Raw genomic sequence first — 17,658 nt, 5'->3', positions numbered from 1 at the left:
ACTGAGGACCATGTCATGGGTTTTAGGGTAAATTTTCCAAAGCCAACGCTGAGCAGGCAGTGAGCTGGCCACGCATCGGGCTGTGTCAGTCCTCTGACCCCGGCTCTTACCTGTGCAAGGCTCCACGGTCAGTACTTCTGGAATTCTCCTCCAGGTTCCTTTTTATGTTCTGACTGTCCCCGGGTGGTTGCACAGACGCTGGGTTCTGAGCTGATGAAGTTCTCTGAGCCAGAAGAAAGAGAAATTGGAGAAGAAATCAAATAGGAGTGTCGGAAGACACAAAAGCATTTCTCAGTTGGCCACTGGCCACATATTCAAGCGTCAGGTTGCTCATCTGCTTTATCATCCGGCTGAGCACCGCCTGCGAGCTGGCGCCCAGCTACACGCAGATATAAGGTGAGCCACGCAAGCCTGGCTCCTGCTCTCATCTGCTGGAGGAGAAACGCAGTTACACACAAGATTCTAGCTGTAGGATGACTGCTTTAGTCAAAACCAAGACTGAGGACACCTATCATACTTTGAGGGGTCATCTGCTCCCCAGAGAAAGGAAGGATATTTGACGTAAGATGTTAAAGTGTCTAATGTGCTTGTGGCACCACCCAGATGAAAGACATGTTTCTCCTGCCTCCCCCAGGTCTCTGCGAACCAGAATTCAACCAGAAACCCAGGGAACAACACTGAATAAAGAAAACAATGAGCTCTTGGAAACTTGGGGCCACTTGTCCGAGGCCCTGACCGCTCAGAGGTGCTCCCTTTTCCTTCACTCCCACCATAGGCTCATCTGCTGGGGAATCAGTTTTTTATTTTCTATTTTTTTAAGATTTTATTTATTTATTCATAAGAGTCAGAGAGAGAGAGGCAGAGACATGGGCAGAGGGAGAAGCAGGCTTCCTGCAGGACTCGATTCTGGGATCCTGGGATCATGCCCTGAGCCAAAGGCAGATGCTCAACCACTGAGCAACCCAGGCGCCCCAGGTAATCAGTTTTTAAATCCAAGATACAGGGATACCTAGGTGGCTCAGCAGTTGAGCATCTGCCTTCGTCTCAGGGCATGATCCTGGGGTCCCGGGATCCAGTTCCACATCCAACTCCCTGCATAGAGCCTGCTTCTCCCTCTGCCTGTGTCTCTGTGTCTCTCATGAATAAGTAAATAAAATCTTTTTTTAAAAAATAAATAACACCAAGATACAAAAATATAAACGACAGTCAAAACGTCAAATCACAGGACGGAAAGTGATGAGAGATCTTAAAAATTCAATTTAAATAATGCTCATTTAAGTGAAGCATAAATGTCAGGAAGGGGAAAAGGGCTTTTTTAAACCCCAAGGACTGTTTCCCAAAGCAGTGATTGTCTTTCAGTCTGTCTTCCCAGCAGTACTCCTTCCCACTGGGGTACATACAAGACCCCCAAAACCAGAGGGGCAAGGACGTGCCATGGGCCCTATAGAATAAGAATACAGGCGTTACCAGCAGCCTGTTTCCAGACATTGTAGAAGAAGGCAGCATGCATTAAGAGAGTCTAGGGCCAGCAAGCAGAGAGAAGCCCAGAGAGGAAGAGGGCAGAGGGCAGAGGTCCCGGTGATATGGAGGCCTTGGTTCCACTTGGTCCTGAGGTACCCCCAGGGACCTGCTCTGCCCTGCCCCCCCCACCAACGATTACATGAGATCTTGAGTCCTCATTTGGCTTTGTTGGGATTTCTGTCATTTGCAACCCAAAAAAGTACATCCCATAAACAATCAGGCCAGCTTTGAAGGGGACAAAGTGTTCCACGTCAGCTAAGTTTGAGAAGCGCTGGTTATCTGGCCCTCTGGAAGGTGGTGCTGCTCTGGGCAGGTGCGTGGCCTGTAAGTGGACATCACCCTCAGGTGAATTCGAAACAACCTCCCTTTCCTCCAGCGAGGCACCTGGCTTGGTGGGTGCTCTGGAAAAACCGAGCTCCGTGAGCCCCAGGTCCTGTTCTCGAGGAAGGCGGTGGAGGTGACAGGCTAGGCACTGGGAGACAGGCTAGGGGAGCTCCTCTGGATTCTGGGGCTCCCTGTGACTGCCTGTTCCTTGTTGCTAGAAATCTTTTCTCACTCGTCTGCTGAGCCCTCACCTACTCCCAGAGACAGACCCTGCTGGCCCAGCACAACCAAGGGAGCAACTGGAAATACAAAAGGCCTCTCCTGAGCCCAACAATTTACCAATTGTGACTACGGACCCTGATGCAGCCAAATCATTTGATAAATATCTCATTTCACCCAGACCTTCCAGAAAGTATTTACTGATTTGTTGATTCATTCAATTATCTGAAATACATTCATCCAGGGGCGCCTGGGTGGCTCAGTCGATTAAACGTCTGCCTCTTGCCTTCGCTCAGGTCATGATCCCAGTATCCTGGGATGGAGCCTCTGCTCAGCAAAAAGCCTGCTTCTCCCTCTCCCTCTGCTCCTCCCCACCCCCCACTTGTGCCCCCTCTCTCTCACACACTTGATCTCTCTCAACTAAATTAATTAAATATTTTTAAAAATAAAATGAAATGCATTCATCTAAACCATAGCATGCACCAGAACCAATGCTAGAAGAGAGGGCTACAAAAATGAATGAGATCCCATGCCTTCCCTAGAGTTGCTCACAGTCTAGGGAGCTGTGGCCCACCCCATGCTGTGGCCACAGAGGCGTAAACACAGGGCCACCCAGAGGGGAGACCCAGTCTTCCCAAGAAAAGAAGACCCCACCCACCAACCTCTATAACCACATTCTGGTTGTTGTAAGCCAATTTTGGAGCTTCTGTGTGACATGTGGATGCAAATCATCTGCATAGTCTGAACCTGGGGTCTTCTTGAGACCTTGAATCTTCTGTTCAATGGGTGGTGTCCTTGACTTTCACACATGGCCTAAAGAGCAAGTTAGCTTTGGCGGTTTCCCCCGACTAGGTCTGAGCGACCGGCTGCTTTGTTCACCCAATTGTGTCCAAAGGTAAAATATAAAAGAAGCCTCAACTCTCAGGACCATACATCCTAGTGCTAACATGATGCTACAGTCAGAAAATCTCCATTCGATTTTGCTGAGACAAAATGTGGGTGGAAATGACAATAAGAAGAGCTCCAGTTAATTGAGCACTGATGAAGTGCAGGCACTGGGCCAGTGGTCTTCATGCACCGCGTGACTGAATCTTCACAACAACCTCGAGAGGAAAGTGCTATCCATGTCCTTGTAGGGCTGAGGCTCACAGAGGGTAGGTCTTTGGCCAACATCACACAGTGGTGGAGTCTAAAGGAGCCTATTTCTCTCTGACCCCGGAGCCAGGGAAAAGCATTTTTGTTCCATCCCTTTAGTGTGGAAGTGTTGAGGGAGGGACAGAGAGCCGGGGCTGATCCCTCACCTAACAAAGGGCTGCTGACCCCCTTCTGGTATGACTTCCATGCTGGCTGACCCATTCCCTAAAATGAGAGCTCCACCCTGGCCTACAGACCTCAGTTCCCTGATCTGTGAGCCAGGATGACGATCATCCCTGTTAGATAATATCAAGACAGTTCAAACTTTCAATCACCAAAGTGATTCAACCTCCAAAGTGTTCCTGACCCTTCTAGAATGTTCTTTATCTATACAACACTACTACCTTGGGATCTATGAGTTAAAACATTTTATTACAGTAGCTCAAGAATAACAATACAGAGTGAGTGACATTTTCATATCACGGTCCTGAATTTTTAAAATTGTAACCCAGTTCCTACTTGTCTGACTGTCACACAGGCTTCGGCTCTAAACACCTCCTGCAGCCAGGCTTCCCCTTCAATCATATTATCAGCAGCGAACGATTCTGCAAATAATTTAACAGATAAATCTCCTGCTCTTTATTCCATGATCAAGGTTACTTTAAAGTAATTCTGGAAAGACACTGACATGTCTAACAGCCCAGACAGATGCAAACAGCAGATGGTATAAGGAGACAGATCTCTGCTCTAACTAAAGGGGATGTGAGACCACGTGTTAACTTTCCTCAGGCAAAGGAAATATAACAAGGGCTCAGATTCATCTTTAAGCAGAAAAAAAGATCTACTTTTCCATCTTTTCAGCCCCACCGCTCCCCCTAATAGAAAGCTAATCTGCAAGAAGAATACCACCCCCCTCTCTCCAACAAAAAGATCTGGGTGGAGTTGACAGAGAAGCACCAGACCAGCACTGGGGCACCTGGGTGGCTCAGGCCGACTCTTGATTTCAGCTCAGGTCATGATCTCAGGGTCATGAGATCGAGCCCTACATCGGGCTCTGTGCTCAGCAGGGAGTCTCTCTCTCTCTATCTCTCTGTCTGCACCCCCACCCCTCTGTTCATGCGTGCTCTCTCCAAAAATAAATAAATCTTTCTTAAAAATTAAAACAAAAAAGCACCAGGACTATCAATGGGCAATTTCCAAAGTGCTTTGACATCCATCAGATTCTCACAAAATCCCACCCAGTGAGCCAAACAGGAAGATAAAATAATGTTTCTCATTTTTCAGATGAGAAACAGAGCATCAAATGGCTTGGCCAGGCCTTCTTCCTTGAAGTTCGATGCTTTTTGCACAGTAATAGTAACATCCAACACCAACGTAGCACTTCTTCTGCTGTAACAATAACAGCGAACTTATTACTATAAACACGTTCCATGCGCCAAGTTCTGTCCCTCTAAGTGCTTCACTGAATTTAAACTCATTCAATCCTTACAACAACCCTATTTTACAAATCAGAACATCTAGCCCAGAGAGGTGCAGCCGCTTGCACCAGGTCACACAGCTTGAAAGTGACAGAGCCGGGACGTGGACCCAGCCTGCGCTCCTGAACCCCACCTTAGGTGGGCCCCCCAGACGTGGAAATGGTTGCCTATGATCCCTGCCATCGTCCTGCCACGCTCCAAGTAACTAAACCAATGGGACATTTACGAATAATGTGGCACAGGGGCCTAGGTTCGTTGCCCAAAATAGCACCTGGCATTCAGAGGCACTTCATAAATATTTGTGGAACATTTAAAAAATAGAGTGTTTCCATTTAGCCCGGTTGCAACTTCTGCCAACTGGGGAAACACGTGCAGCCCCCGGGTCTCTGAGTGCCCCCCTTCCAATTTCTCCATCCTAGCAACAGCGCGAGGTCCTGCTGCTCACAGGACTCCAAGGGGTCTGCTGTGTCAACAGGCGTCACTGCAGAACAGCATGCGTGTCTAAAGTTTCCCTCACACTTCCACACAGCAGGCTGGACAAAAACACTGGCAATCCTCCACATGACAAACTGCCTCGTCAAGTCGCTTCTTCAAATCTTTCCTTTGCTGCCACTGCTTGAATAAACAAGCAGCCTCTCTTTGGCGCTGGAATACCCCAGAGCCCAGGGTCTGTTTTAAAGCAATCTTCAAACAGGGAACTTTCCAGTTCTAAAAAAAAAAAAAAAATACACTTGATCAAGAGCTAAAGTGTCTTACCATTATAGAAAAAAAACAGAAAAATCCCCTGACCTTACCTCTTAAACCGTGCTCCCTTCGGCTCACTGGTCGTGCCAATAAAGAGGCTTAATAAACATGGTTAGATCATGACCAGAGGGTCTTGCCAAGGCGCCCACTCTGTGAGCAAGCTGCTTGGGAGCGGTGTGACTGCAGGTGAATGCTGGGAAGTAGACCAAAGGTCATCCCCATGGCACTAGGAATCTGATTGCAGAAACAACCACCCGCTGCCAAATATGGAGGCACCCATGTTCTCGGCTGGGCCGGCCTGGGCCGCCCATCTGCCCTGTCAAGGGAAGGCAAATGCTCAGCCGGGTCCTGCTGGGTCACCCCAAACACAGACTGAGGCGGCTCACCCACGCTGGCAGCAGGGGACACCCCGGCCTTGGGCCTCACCCACCAGGCACTTTGTTGGGTCCAGAAAGGGGAGGCCCCAAGGGTGCCCTTTTCAGCCTCCCCAGATGGGATGTTTTCCGACATGAATATGGCAGAAAAATGAACAAGCTTCGGAGTCAGAGAGAGCTGGGTGTGGAGCCCAACTCTTCCCTGGAAATATGGAGAGAGTAAGGGTCATGTTTGCAGTGGGATTTCGAGGTTTCTGCCTCATGTCCTGGGAGGATTGAATCTAAGTTCTAAGTAGACACGGAAGATTGATTTTTTAAAGATTTTATTTATTTATTCGTGAGAGACACACACAGAGAGAGAGAGAGGCCCAGACACAGGCAGAGGGAGAAGCAGGCTCCATGCAGGGAGCCTGACGTGGGACTCGATCCCGGGACCCGGGATCGCGCCCTGGGCTGAAGGTGGGTGCTCAACCGCTGAGCCCCCCAGGTGCCCGACACAGAAGATTTAAAAAGACATGATATAAGATGCTAATTTGAGAGGAAGCTGCGGGAAGAGTAAGCAGGACTTCTGTACTGTCTCTGCAACGTTTCTGTAAACCTGAAATTCTCAAATAAAAAGTTTAATTAGGAAAAAAATTGTGGCCCCTATATCCTCACAGCCAGTGGATGAGAGATACACATTCAGTGAACGATATCTATCTTCCCTCCCCAAGAGGATGTGGGTCAAAATGATAACAGTTACCCTAAAAGAACCCAGGAGCCTCTAACATGCCGGACATGACATGTTCTCACATCTTCAGTCCGTGGAGAGAGGGAAACCTTTTTTTTTTTTTTTTAAGATTTTATTTATTTATTCATGAGAGGCACAGAGAGAGAGAGAGAGAGAGAGGCAGAGGCACAGGCAGAGGGGGAAGCAGGCTCCATGCAGGGACCCTGACATGGGACTTGATCCCAGGACCCCAGGATCAGGCCCTGGGCCAAAGGTGGCGCTAAACCACTGAGCCACCGGGGCTGCCCAAGAGAAAAACCTTAAACACTGCCCAGTATTAATGTCTTATGTGGGTTTAATCTTTTTTTTTTTTTTAAGATTTCATTTATTTATTCATGAGCGACACAGAGAGGCAGAGACACAGGCAGAGGGAGAAGCATGTTCCATGCAGGGAGCTCGATGCAGGACTCGATTCCAGGACCTTGGGATCACGGCCTGAGCCAAAGGCAGATGCTCAACTACTAAGCCATCCAGGTGCCTTCAGGTTTAATATTTTAGAAGCAATTTAATTTAAAGAAGGCTGGGCCATCAGAAAGCCCCAATCGTTGCACCTCTTTCATAGCCTGTTTGTAGACAGAGGTCTATGAGATGGGGATTGTGATCCCTGGCCTGCCTGCCTCAGTGGCTGACGAGAGTACCTCGCCAATATGGCAAAGAGCTGCACACATGGAGGAGAGTCTCTTTTTTCCAAGAGTTGGCTTCTCAGGGTAGCCTATCGTGTCCTATAATGTTTACTCAACTCTACTTGAAATGTAGGCATAAACCTTACTGTTTTGCCCCTAGAATTCCTGCATCCGCTCATCCTCATGCCAGAGCAGCATAAGGCTGATCCCAGGAATAAGGGTGCAGGTGCAGGGGTTAAAAGCCAAGCTTGGGACGCCTGGGTGGCTCAGCAGTTGAGCACCTGCCCCTGGCTCAGGGCGGGATCCGCGGTCTCAGGATCGAGTCCCACGTCGGGCTCCCTGCAAGGAGCCTGCTTCTCCCTCTGCCTACGTCTCTGCCTCTCTCTCTCTCTCTCTCTCTCTCTATCTCTCTGTCTTTCATGAATAAATAAATAAAATCTTTTTTTTTTTATAAAGCCGAGCTTAACTGCCTATTGAGCCGTAAGCCTTTGGGGTCTACACCTCCCACACTGTATCTAGAAAATGGGGATCACAATTACAGGGTTCTCAAGGTTAAATAGCATAATACACGAGAAGCACTTCCCACAAGGCTAGACCATAGAAGACACTTGTACACGCTGGTTATGATTATTGTAAGAAGAAACGGATTCAAAGCCCATGAACTAAGAGCCCCGGGGGCTGTGCCCACTTAGAGCTAAAGCAGTTAATCCGATTCTTCAGAAGATGCAAGAGGCCCAAACCTGGAGCCGTGCGGTTTGCAGACTTTAATACCGGCCCCAGTGAGAGTTAGCAGCAAGCCTCAGGCCAGGGGGGTCCCTGGGAGAGACTGTGGTAGCAGAGGTTCACAGTGGAGGGCTCTCCGTCGTCATGAACTGGGGTTCACACTGGTCTCTGCCTTCCAGTTCTTTCTCGTTAAATGCAGTGAAATCACCCCAGATGCCCACCTGCTGCAGGTAGACTCTTAGAAGCCGTTGTCTCTTTCAGGGCTAGTTTAATGCTGTCAGAATATTGGGTTCCGTGGGTCCCTCTGGAAAGAGAGAAACTGCCCCCCCAAGTTAAACTTGGGGACCCAAGTGTTTGTTGCTTGAAACAATACGTGCCCAGCCTGAGGGGTTGTTTCTCTATTAATGAAACGCAGGAATCCTCACACGGTGCCTGAGCCACGGCCAACCCCAGGCTGCAGAGACCTGCTCGGTCACATTTCGGGGCGGCCGAGACCCCGGCTCAGCGCTTGTCGCAGCATGGGACCTCTTGTCCTCCCAGTCCTCCGCCTCTTGGATGCCAGAGAATTCCACAGCCCGGGGCCGCAGGGCCAAGGTCGCTTTCAGGAACAAACTTCAGGGCCAGGCTGCCTCTTGGACACGGAGTCAGGAACCGGGGGGCCGTGCCCCGATGAGGCCTGGGCTGCGGGGCGCACACGCGGGAACCTGCTTCCACCCTCTGGATCCTGTTTATTTCCTGCTCATCCTTCAGCTCTGAGCTCAGACAGCAGCTCCCTGGGGAGAGCCTCCCCTGACCCCCAGGGGCAGGGCAGGTGGCTCTGTCCTGTCACCTTGCTTCATAGCATCGATCTCAGTTTCTGTGGTGGGAAATCTTCTTTTTTTTTTCTTTTTTTCTAAGACTCAAAGTACAAAAACCCTCAGAGGATGAAATCGCTTTAAAAGAGATTTTTTTTTTCCTTTTTAAGTGATTGTATATTTTTAAGTCGGGTCATTACAATAACAGGATGGGATGTTTTTTTCTCCCTCCTCCCACTGTCAGAGCCATTAGGCTATCATGACACCTCCCCCCCCAGGAGAATCCAGGAGGGGGTAACACAGGGGGATGGGATGTTGCCCTTCACCCTGGAATCCACATGCTCGGAGCTCAGAGGCCTCCGTGGGGCTCCCCAAAACTAAACTCTCAGTGAAGCACACGAGCAGTGAAGCAACTGTCCTGCTCGCTGTCGCAGCCTGGGACTTCAGGCTGGGGTGGGTCATATTTCATCATAAATCCCTCCACACTAGTTATGACGCAGGAAACCCCAGGAGGTGCCACTGGAGGAAGGCGACTCTTATCACAAGGCCACCTCCACCTCTGTCCCGAAGAGGGACACGCAATCTAGGACACTGACACTCCCAGGGACAGCGTGGGCTCCCCTTGGCTGGGCGCTAGACATTCTGTGGACCCCGGGCTGGCCTGTGCCCTCTGCCCTGACACGAGTCACCCTCCACAGCCGCTGTTACAGATGTGGCTTCCTCTTCCTTCCCAGCCAACACGTCTGCAGCAAGGAGAGGCTTGGGGTCTGGGTGTGAGGCACAGCCGTGCATGCTAGTAACCGGGCTGCTCCGTGCTCCCTGGGAGCACTCACCCTCCCCGAGGCCTCCATGAGTCTCACCGGAGGGACGGAGCAGGAGGGACAGGAGGACCCAGCGTGCAGCCCCAGGCATCCACCTGACCCCCAGGGGCTGGTCTGGAGTTGTGAGCCCTTAGCTCAGGAGGAGGAACCTCCGAGAAATGAGTGGACTCAGTCCAGCCCATGGTAAAAATAAAATCCAGGCCTTATTCCCAAGTTTCAGGGTTTCAGTAGGGTTTGTGCAGATCAAAGAAGAAATAACTGACTCGTCAGCGGGATCCAGAATCAGGACCATTGTGATGTTATTAAACTTGACTTCTTGAGTATAAGGTTAAAAGGTCAATAACCAATCCGGCCCTCAGTGGTTGCCAAAAAATTTCAAAAGCAAAAATCGTTAAGACGGTTTGCGGGCCCACTGCCCAGAGACTAGGAGGAGAGGTCCTACGGGGCCTCACATCCCTGCCTCTCTCTGTGACTTCATATGGGCCCAGTCTCCTCAGGCACCTGCCACCCCCTGACTCCCAGGCAGCCCAGTACACCCCCTGCCTCGTCTGACCCCCACTCTCCATCACACGTGCACCCCAATCAGCCATCAGAAGAGAGCTGCCTCCTTTCCCCTCCTCCATCCTCACAGTTCCCAGGGAATCTGCTGCTATCTTCTCTCCACCATCCACAAGGGTAGGGGGATCTCTCCTGCAAGCCCAGGTCAGCTACGACCCCATTCCCTCTCAACAGTCAAGGTCAGCCTTCCTTCAGTCCACCTGTCTATCACCCGTCTACCTTCAACCTCTGCCTCTCTCTCTCATTCCTACCAGCAGGCGGGCATCTAGGATCTCCAATATTTTATTTTATTATTTTATTTTATTTTATTTTATTTTATTTTATTTTATTTTATTTGAGGGAGAGAGAGCACACACACAAGGGGCAGGCAGAGGGAGAGGGAGAAGCAGACTCCCCACTGAGCAGGGAGTCTGATGTGGGGACTCGATCCCAGGAGCCTGAGATCATGATCTGAGCTGAAGGCAGATGCTTAACCAACTGAGCCACCCAGGCACCCTAGGATCTTCAATCTTTAAACTCTCAGCAATTCTCTCGACCAGCTACTGTCCCAATGTTCTCTGTTTCCTAGAAAAACATGATGCATTATCTGTGTCCCTCTCTCTACTTCCTTATCTCCAATTCCTTCCTCAGGCCCCTCCCATCCAAACTGTACCCTGTCATGCCACTGGAGGAGCTCACCAAGGGCCCGAGGGGCCGTATGAGGTCTCCCTCAGGCCAATGGCCTTCACGTTGCCAAGTCAATGGGCAGGTGTCTACTCCCTGATTTCTCAGGAGCATCTGATGCCTCTACCTTCTCCTGATACTCTTCTCCGCGGACCTCCCAGATCCCTCATTTTCCTATGTCTTCTGCTACAACTCCTTCACAGATTCCCCCTACTCCTGGGCTCACATCTAAATATTAAAGGACATCTCAGGGATTCATCCTGAGTCCCTTTTCCCATCCTTACTCTCTCCCCAGGTGGTCTCATCTAGCTTGAAACACCTATTATGCTGAAGACTCTGATGTGCATCTCAAGCTCCACCTCTTTTGCCTCCAAAAGCCTATTTCATTGGAGTACCCAAAGGCCTTCGGATTTTATGGCCAAACCAGAGAACTTTTGACTCTCTCCCATCCCCCTAAACCTGCCCCTCCTCCAACCCTCCTGATCTTGGGAAATGTTTCAATCTGCTCCGCGGCTCAGACCAAACACGTAGGGCTCATCCTTAATTCAGTTCTCTTTTTCTCATCCCCAAATTCCATCATCATTGAGCCCTCTCTCCCTTCAAAATCTATCCCCAATCCAGGGACCCTCTTCCCTGCCACCCCACTCCAAGCCATAGCCATCCGTGTCTCTGACTTCTAAACAGCCTCCTTACTAGTGTCCCTCCTCCATTTCTGCCCTCTGCCCCTGAAAGACCCTTCTCTACATAGCAATTGCAATTGCAATTGCAAAGCACTTTTTAAAATCTCAAATCAGGGAATCCGAGCGGCTTAGTTGGTTGAGCATCTGATTCTTGTTTTGGCTTAGGTCATGGTATCAGAGTCATTAGATCAAGCCTTGTGTTGGGCTCTGGAGTCTTTTTGGGATTCTCTCTCTCCCTCTCTCTCTGGCACCCCACCCCACCCCCATCCCTGCTTGCGTGCATGTTCCTATCTAAAAAAAAAAATAATAGTAACAATAATAATGAATTAATTAAATTAAAAACCTCAAATCAGTTCATGTCACTTCTCAGCTGAAAACCCACTGGTGGCTTTGCATCCCAATTAGAAAGCCAATAATGACCTACAAGATTCACCTCTACCCACCTCCGTGGTCTCACATATCAACAAAATCTCTCACCCACTCTCCTCCAGCCACACTGGCCTTCTTTGCTTTGCTAATCTCAAAATACAACAAGCTCATCCCTCCCAGACATGTCACACATGCTATTCCCTTTTCCAGAATGTTCCTTTTCCAGAACTTTGTGGCTGCCTCCTTCTGGGCACATCAGGTTTGCAGAAAGGGCTTCTTTGACCACAGATCAAGTATATAGCCTCTAACCACAATGAGACACCACTTTATACCCACTAGGAAGGCTACTATAAAAGCAAAGCAAAACAAAACAAAACAAAATAACAAGAGTTGGCAAGGACGTGGAAAAATTAGAACCATCGGGCATTGTTGATGAGAATGTAAAATGATGCAGCCATTGTGGGAAAGTCTGGTGGTTTTCAGAAAATGAAACATAGAATTAACATATGACCAAGCAAATTCAACTTTGGATATCTACCCTCAAAGAACTGAAAGCTTGGAGTCACACATATTTGTACAGCCATGGTTACAGCAGCATTATTCACAACAGCCAAAAGGTGGAAGCAACCCAAGTGTCCATCAGCAGATGAATGCATGAATAAAATGTGAGATTACATATGATGGAATACTATTCAGCCCTGAAGAGGAAGGAAGTTCTCGCACAGGCTGCAACACGGATGAACCTTGAAGGGGCTGTGATAAGTGAAGTAGATCACAAAATTGATCCCACTGATATGACTTACCTAGTGGAGTCAGATTTACAGAGATGGAAAGTAGAATGGTGGCTGCCGGGAGTGGGGAGGGGAATGTGGAGACATTGGTTCATGTGTGCAGAATTTCCGTTTGAAAATCTGAAAAAATTCTGGTGATGGATGGTGGGGATGATTGTAGGACGTGAATGTGCTTCACACCACTGAACTGAAAAATGGTCGAGATGGTAAATTTCATGTTACGTCTATTTTGCCATAACAGAAAAAATTTCTGTAGGATCCTTTGTTGCAGAAGTTGGTATCATATTGACATCTGGTGACCTCAGTGTGTGCTCAGTAACGAGACTCGGGTGGCTAGTGCCAGCGCTGGTCAGGAGACCACCTGGGGGACCTGCCAGTGCAGCAGGCACCACATTCCCACCGAAACCACCCAGATCCTGTATATATAGGAAATGTTTTTTCCCATAAGACCCCTCAGCCTGTTACCCTGGCCTGGCTTTGAAGGCATTAGCCTGCAGGAGCCTCCTTTGCCTGACAAAGTACTAATTACTACTGTTCTTCTTTATCTCCAAACTCTGTCCTCTGTCGTATTTTGGCTTCAGAGCACAAAGGTCGGTTTATGCAACATCACACCTAGCAGACCTACCCAACAGCCACCTTTGGGGGTGGAGCAGCTTTTCTCTTTTCTTTTTCTTTTTTTTTTTTTTTTTTTAAGATTTTATTTATTTATTTGAGAGAGAGAGAGAGAGAGAGCAGTGGAGGAGGGAGGGAGAGAGAGAGAATCTCAAGCAGATTTCACGGGCTCGATCTCACAACTGACCCTGAGATCATGACCTGAGCCCAAACCAAGATCTGACGTTCAACTGACTGGGGCACCCAGGCTCTTTCCTTAAAGCCAAGAACACACCACCCAGGAGCCTAACACCCCTCCTGGGGGTGATGGGATTTCAGAGCAGGTGCCATTTAACCGTCTCACCGTCACCTCACCCACAAGCACACACCAACCTTGCCTGACATTCTCTCCAGGAAAAATCTTGAAATGGATGTAAAGCTTCAGATTTGCCCTCCTCCCCAGTGGATGGCAAACAGTTCAGCTGGAGCTAAGGCTCTGGGACTCAGCCAGCTGCACGACGACACGGACAACTGATTCAGAACACAAGCTTCTTTTTTTTTTAACAACACATCAGTTTTGGTGATGTGGTGGTGAAGACAGGGCCACTGCCCCGTACAAAGCCTCACTCCAGGACTAGGGAAAGCAAAGCCGAGGAGTGTGGAAGGTTAGTGGGGGCTCCCAGCGTCTGTAATACCTTGAGAACATGAGCTTTACTGAGCATCTCACGGCATAGCAGCTGTGCCAGTTTTGGGGCAGGCACGTCAAAATGTTCTCTTAAAAAATCTGAACATGTATTGCAGATTCTTCTGTGTTTTACAACTCATTTGAGGTAGATGGTAGGAGGCAATAGGAGAAGGAGGAGAAAACTTAAAAATTCAAAGGAACATGCAAAGCGTGCAAACGCCTAGATGTTAGGAAGGGGGCGGAGAGCAGACCACACATAGCACACCTCCCGGTACCTGTGCAGGCTCAGGGTTTGGAGGCCACAGGATGACGTTATGCAAGCCGGAGTTCTCTTGCTGAAAGCAAAGGAGTCTCGCTGTTAGGAGGGGCCACAGTGAACAGGAGCCCCCGCAGTACCAGAGGGACACTCTTGGCTGGTTTCTATTCCTGCTGAGTGTACTCCCACCCTGCCCATGGCTATCAGGGGACATTAGTTAATGGAGGGAAAGGCACCTGCCACCCGAGGGCATAGGAGGAAGGCAAGGGTTGGCACTGGGCAGGCCTGTCCTCATCCTTTGCCCTGGTGACATGGCTGGTCCTCAGTGCCTGGTCTTTAATCTGTGAACAGGAGGTTCCTTCAGACCCCTATCTTTCCTTCCAAGAGTTCACTTGTAAGTAGAATGCTGGGGCCTCCACGTGTACCAGCGCAGAGGAAAAGCCTCTGGGAGAGGCCTGGTGGTGTGGATGGGGTAAAGGAAGGAGTGTGGAGGCAGAGAAACTGGTTTGGAGCAGAAGTTTGAAGCAGCCCCTGCACCGATCCAGGTGTGTGGTAATAGGGTGTGTGGTGGGGGTGGAGAGGGAAAAAAGTTAGAAAAAAACTACATCTTGGACATGTGCTATGTGTTCATCTTTTGAGAAAGGGCTCTAAGTGATATTAATGGGGCCATCACCAATCTGGGCCCACCTTTCGCAGCATGACTCAGGCTGGCTAGAAAAAAGAAAGACTAAATGGCCAGACCATTAATTTATTAATTATAATTCATAGAATGATTTATTACATGGGGAGAATGGGAATGAGTGGAGTCAGAGGTGACCCCCAGATTTCTGTCTTGGATGGTAGGGTAGATCATGGTATGTAGGAGGGGGATGCAGGAGGAGTAAAGGATAGAGGAGGAGGAGTCTAGTTCAGGTCTGAGAAACATGGGGCAACCATGGATCATTCAAAAGACGGTGGAGGGATCCCTGGGTGGCGCAGCAGTTTAGCGCCTGCCTTTGGCCCAGGGCGCTATCCTGGAGACCCGGGATCGAATCCCACGTCGGGCTTCCGGTGCATGGAGCCTGCTTCTCCCTCTGCCTATGTCTCTGCCTCTCTCTCTCTCTCTGTGACTATCATAAATAAATAAAAATTAAAAAAAAAAAAAAAGATGGTGGAAAGATGAGTCTGGAACACCAGCCCCACAGGGGATCCCTGATCCTGTAGCCAAACATACTTCACTCCCACTTGTTTCTCTGTGGAAGGCAAACCTTGTACTGACCCTGGACTCCTAAAGGCAATGCCATCATGTCCTGCTGGGTCATATCTGACTGAGGCTGGAGATGTGAAAATTTGCAATGGCAGGAAGACACCTCCTGTCTGCTCCAGCAGGGAACAGATGAAGAGAGAGGACAGGGCTGGGGGCTGGCAGAAGGTGAGAGGTAAAGATCTGAAACACTGAAATATATCCGTTGCTTGCAACGATCTAGTGAGATGGACCCCCTCATACCCTGATGAGAAAAGTATAAATTTGCATCACCTTTCCGGAAAGTATTTTGTATGTAGATACAGATAGATCTAGATCTAGTTATATAGCAAGAGTTTTGAAAACACCCTTTATTTGACCTAGCAATTCCATCTCTGTTAGTCTATTCTAAGCAACCAGCCTTCCATTTCTGGACAGTGTAATTTAGTAAATGTAATGAAGAAAAAACGTAAGCCACTTTAATTTGCCTGTATTCAGGTAGAAATTCATCTCAGATTAAAGTTCAGCCACCGCCCCAAGGAGTTCTCTTCAAGCAGGCAAGACAAATGTTCTGCTATTCTGGGTTTTCTCAACCTTGGCACCTTAGACATTTTCAGAAGAATAAATCTCCGTGTGGGGCCATCCCTGTGCATTGAGCACATTTAGCAGCATCCCTGACCTCTACTAGATACCAGTAGCACCCCCACTCTGGAGCTGTGATACCAAACCTGCCTTCAAACATTGACAAATGTCCTGGGGGTAGGAGCAAATACACCCCCAGTGACAACTAGGGCTCTATTGTGTTTGTAGCCAACAGTAGAGCTTCCAGATGGTTTGGGACCCAAACAGATCTGCAAGTCTTTAGAGAAGGTATTGAAATTGAGCCACTTAGTTTATGAATCAGCGGGACTAAAGGCCAGAATATGAGTCTAGGGCCTGTACTGTGTCTGCACATGGAAAGCACCGAACCAATGGCCGTGCCCTTCTTCACTCCAAAACACAAGATAAAACATCCCTTTAATGAGATCACAAAGAAGTAGGACATGAGCCAACCTCAGGCAGCAGGAGCATCTTTTTGGCTCACAGAGTGTTTAAATATGATTTAAATTAGTTCCCAACACTGTGAAAAGTGTAGAATTTCTTTACACAACCTTTTCTAGGAATATAGGAGACAGCACTCCCTCACTTGTTCTAGGAGATAAGTTTTAGCATACCAGAACCTGAGAAAGAAAACAAAACTACCAAGCAGTGTTTATAGTGAATTTAGACACAAAAATCCTCAACAAAATGTTAGCAAATCAAGCCTAACATCTTTATAAATAATTATACACCACGACCAGGTAAGATTAATTTCAGGTATGTAAGACTGGTTCAACATTCGGAAATCAGTCAGTGTAATCTAACATAGCAACAGCCCAAAGAAGAAAGAAAGATCATATGGCTACATCAACTGACAGAGAAAAATTGAAAGCTCATTTGAAAAAATCCAATACCCATTGATGATCAAAATTCTTAGCAAACTAGGAATAGAGGTGGATCTTCCTTAACTTGATAAAGAGAAGTTATAGGGGTGCCCAGTTGGTTTAGTCAGTAGAACATGCAACTCTTGACACTAGGGCCTAAAAGAAAGCAAGAAAGCAAGAAAGCAAGCAAGCAAGCAAGCAAGCAAGAAAGTTCGTTTAAAAAGAGAGAGAATTTATCAAAACCTGCAAGCTAATAACTTACTTATTAACAGCAAAAGATGGAATGCTTTCCCCCCACAACCAGGAACTAGGTGAGGCTGTCCACTCTGACCATTTCTAATTAACATAGTATTGGAATTCTTAGCCACAATAAGGAAGGAAAAGGAATCAAAAAGAAGAAATGCAACTCTCTTGATTTGCAAATACCGTGATTGTCTACATAGAAAATCCTGAGGAATCCACAAAAAGCCTCTTGGAACTAATAAGTGAGTTCAGCAAGGTCACAGGATATAAAATCAAAACCAAAAAAAATCAATACACTAGCAATGAACATGTGGAAACCAAAATTAAAAACACAATGCTATGTATAATTACTGCAAATAAAATGAAACACTTAAGCGTAAACTTAAAACATATGCAGAATATATATGCTGAAGTTTATGAAATGATGATGAAAGAAATAAAAAAGAAGCACTGTGTGTCCATAGACTGGAAGACTCATCATAGTAAAGATGTCAATTTCCCCAGTGTATCTATAGGTTTTAATGTATCCCTACCAAAATCCCAGCAAGACCTTTTGTGGACATAGACAAGCTTATTTTAAAATTCATATGGAAAGCTTTAAGTCCTAGCTAAA

General features: G+C 47.9%; 1 protein-coding gene across 18 annotated transcripts in view; it reads right to left on the bottom strand.

The window, feature by feature from the left end:
• TACC2 (transforming acidic coiled-coil containing protein 2) overlaps positions 1–17,658 on the bottom strand; it is a 210,748-nt gene that overhangs the window by 174,041 nt on the left and 19,049 nt on the right. For 12 of the 18 annotated variants that reach the window (XM_072740263.1, XM_072740273.1, XM_072740277.1 and 9 more), the window contains exons 3-4: positions 14,137–14,196; positions 111–223 (exon numbers count right to left, since the gene is read on the bottom strand). In XM_072740263.1, coding sequence (XP_072596364.1) covers positions 111–223; positions 14,137–14,196 — 173 coding nt within the window. The remainder of the gene's footprint in view (positions 1–110; positions 224–14,136; positions 14,197–17,658) is intronic. The other 6 variants (XM_072740268.1, XM_072740271.1, XM_072740272.1 and 3 more) reach the window with 1 other exon arrangement.

The sequence above is a fragment of the Vulpes vulpes genome, chromosome 15 (assembly GCF_048418805.1).
Source record: "Vulpes vulpes isolate BD-2025 chromosome 15, VulVul3, whole genome shotgun sequence".
Taxonomy (NCBI): domain Eukaryota; kingdom Metazoa; phylum Chordata; class Mammalia; order Carnivora; family Canidae; genus Vulpes; species Vulpes vulpes.
Note: the sequence above shows the minus strand (reverse complement) of the source record. Positions and strands in the feature narration are given on the sequence as shown.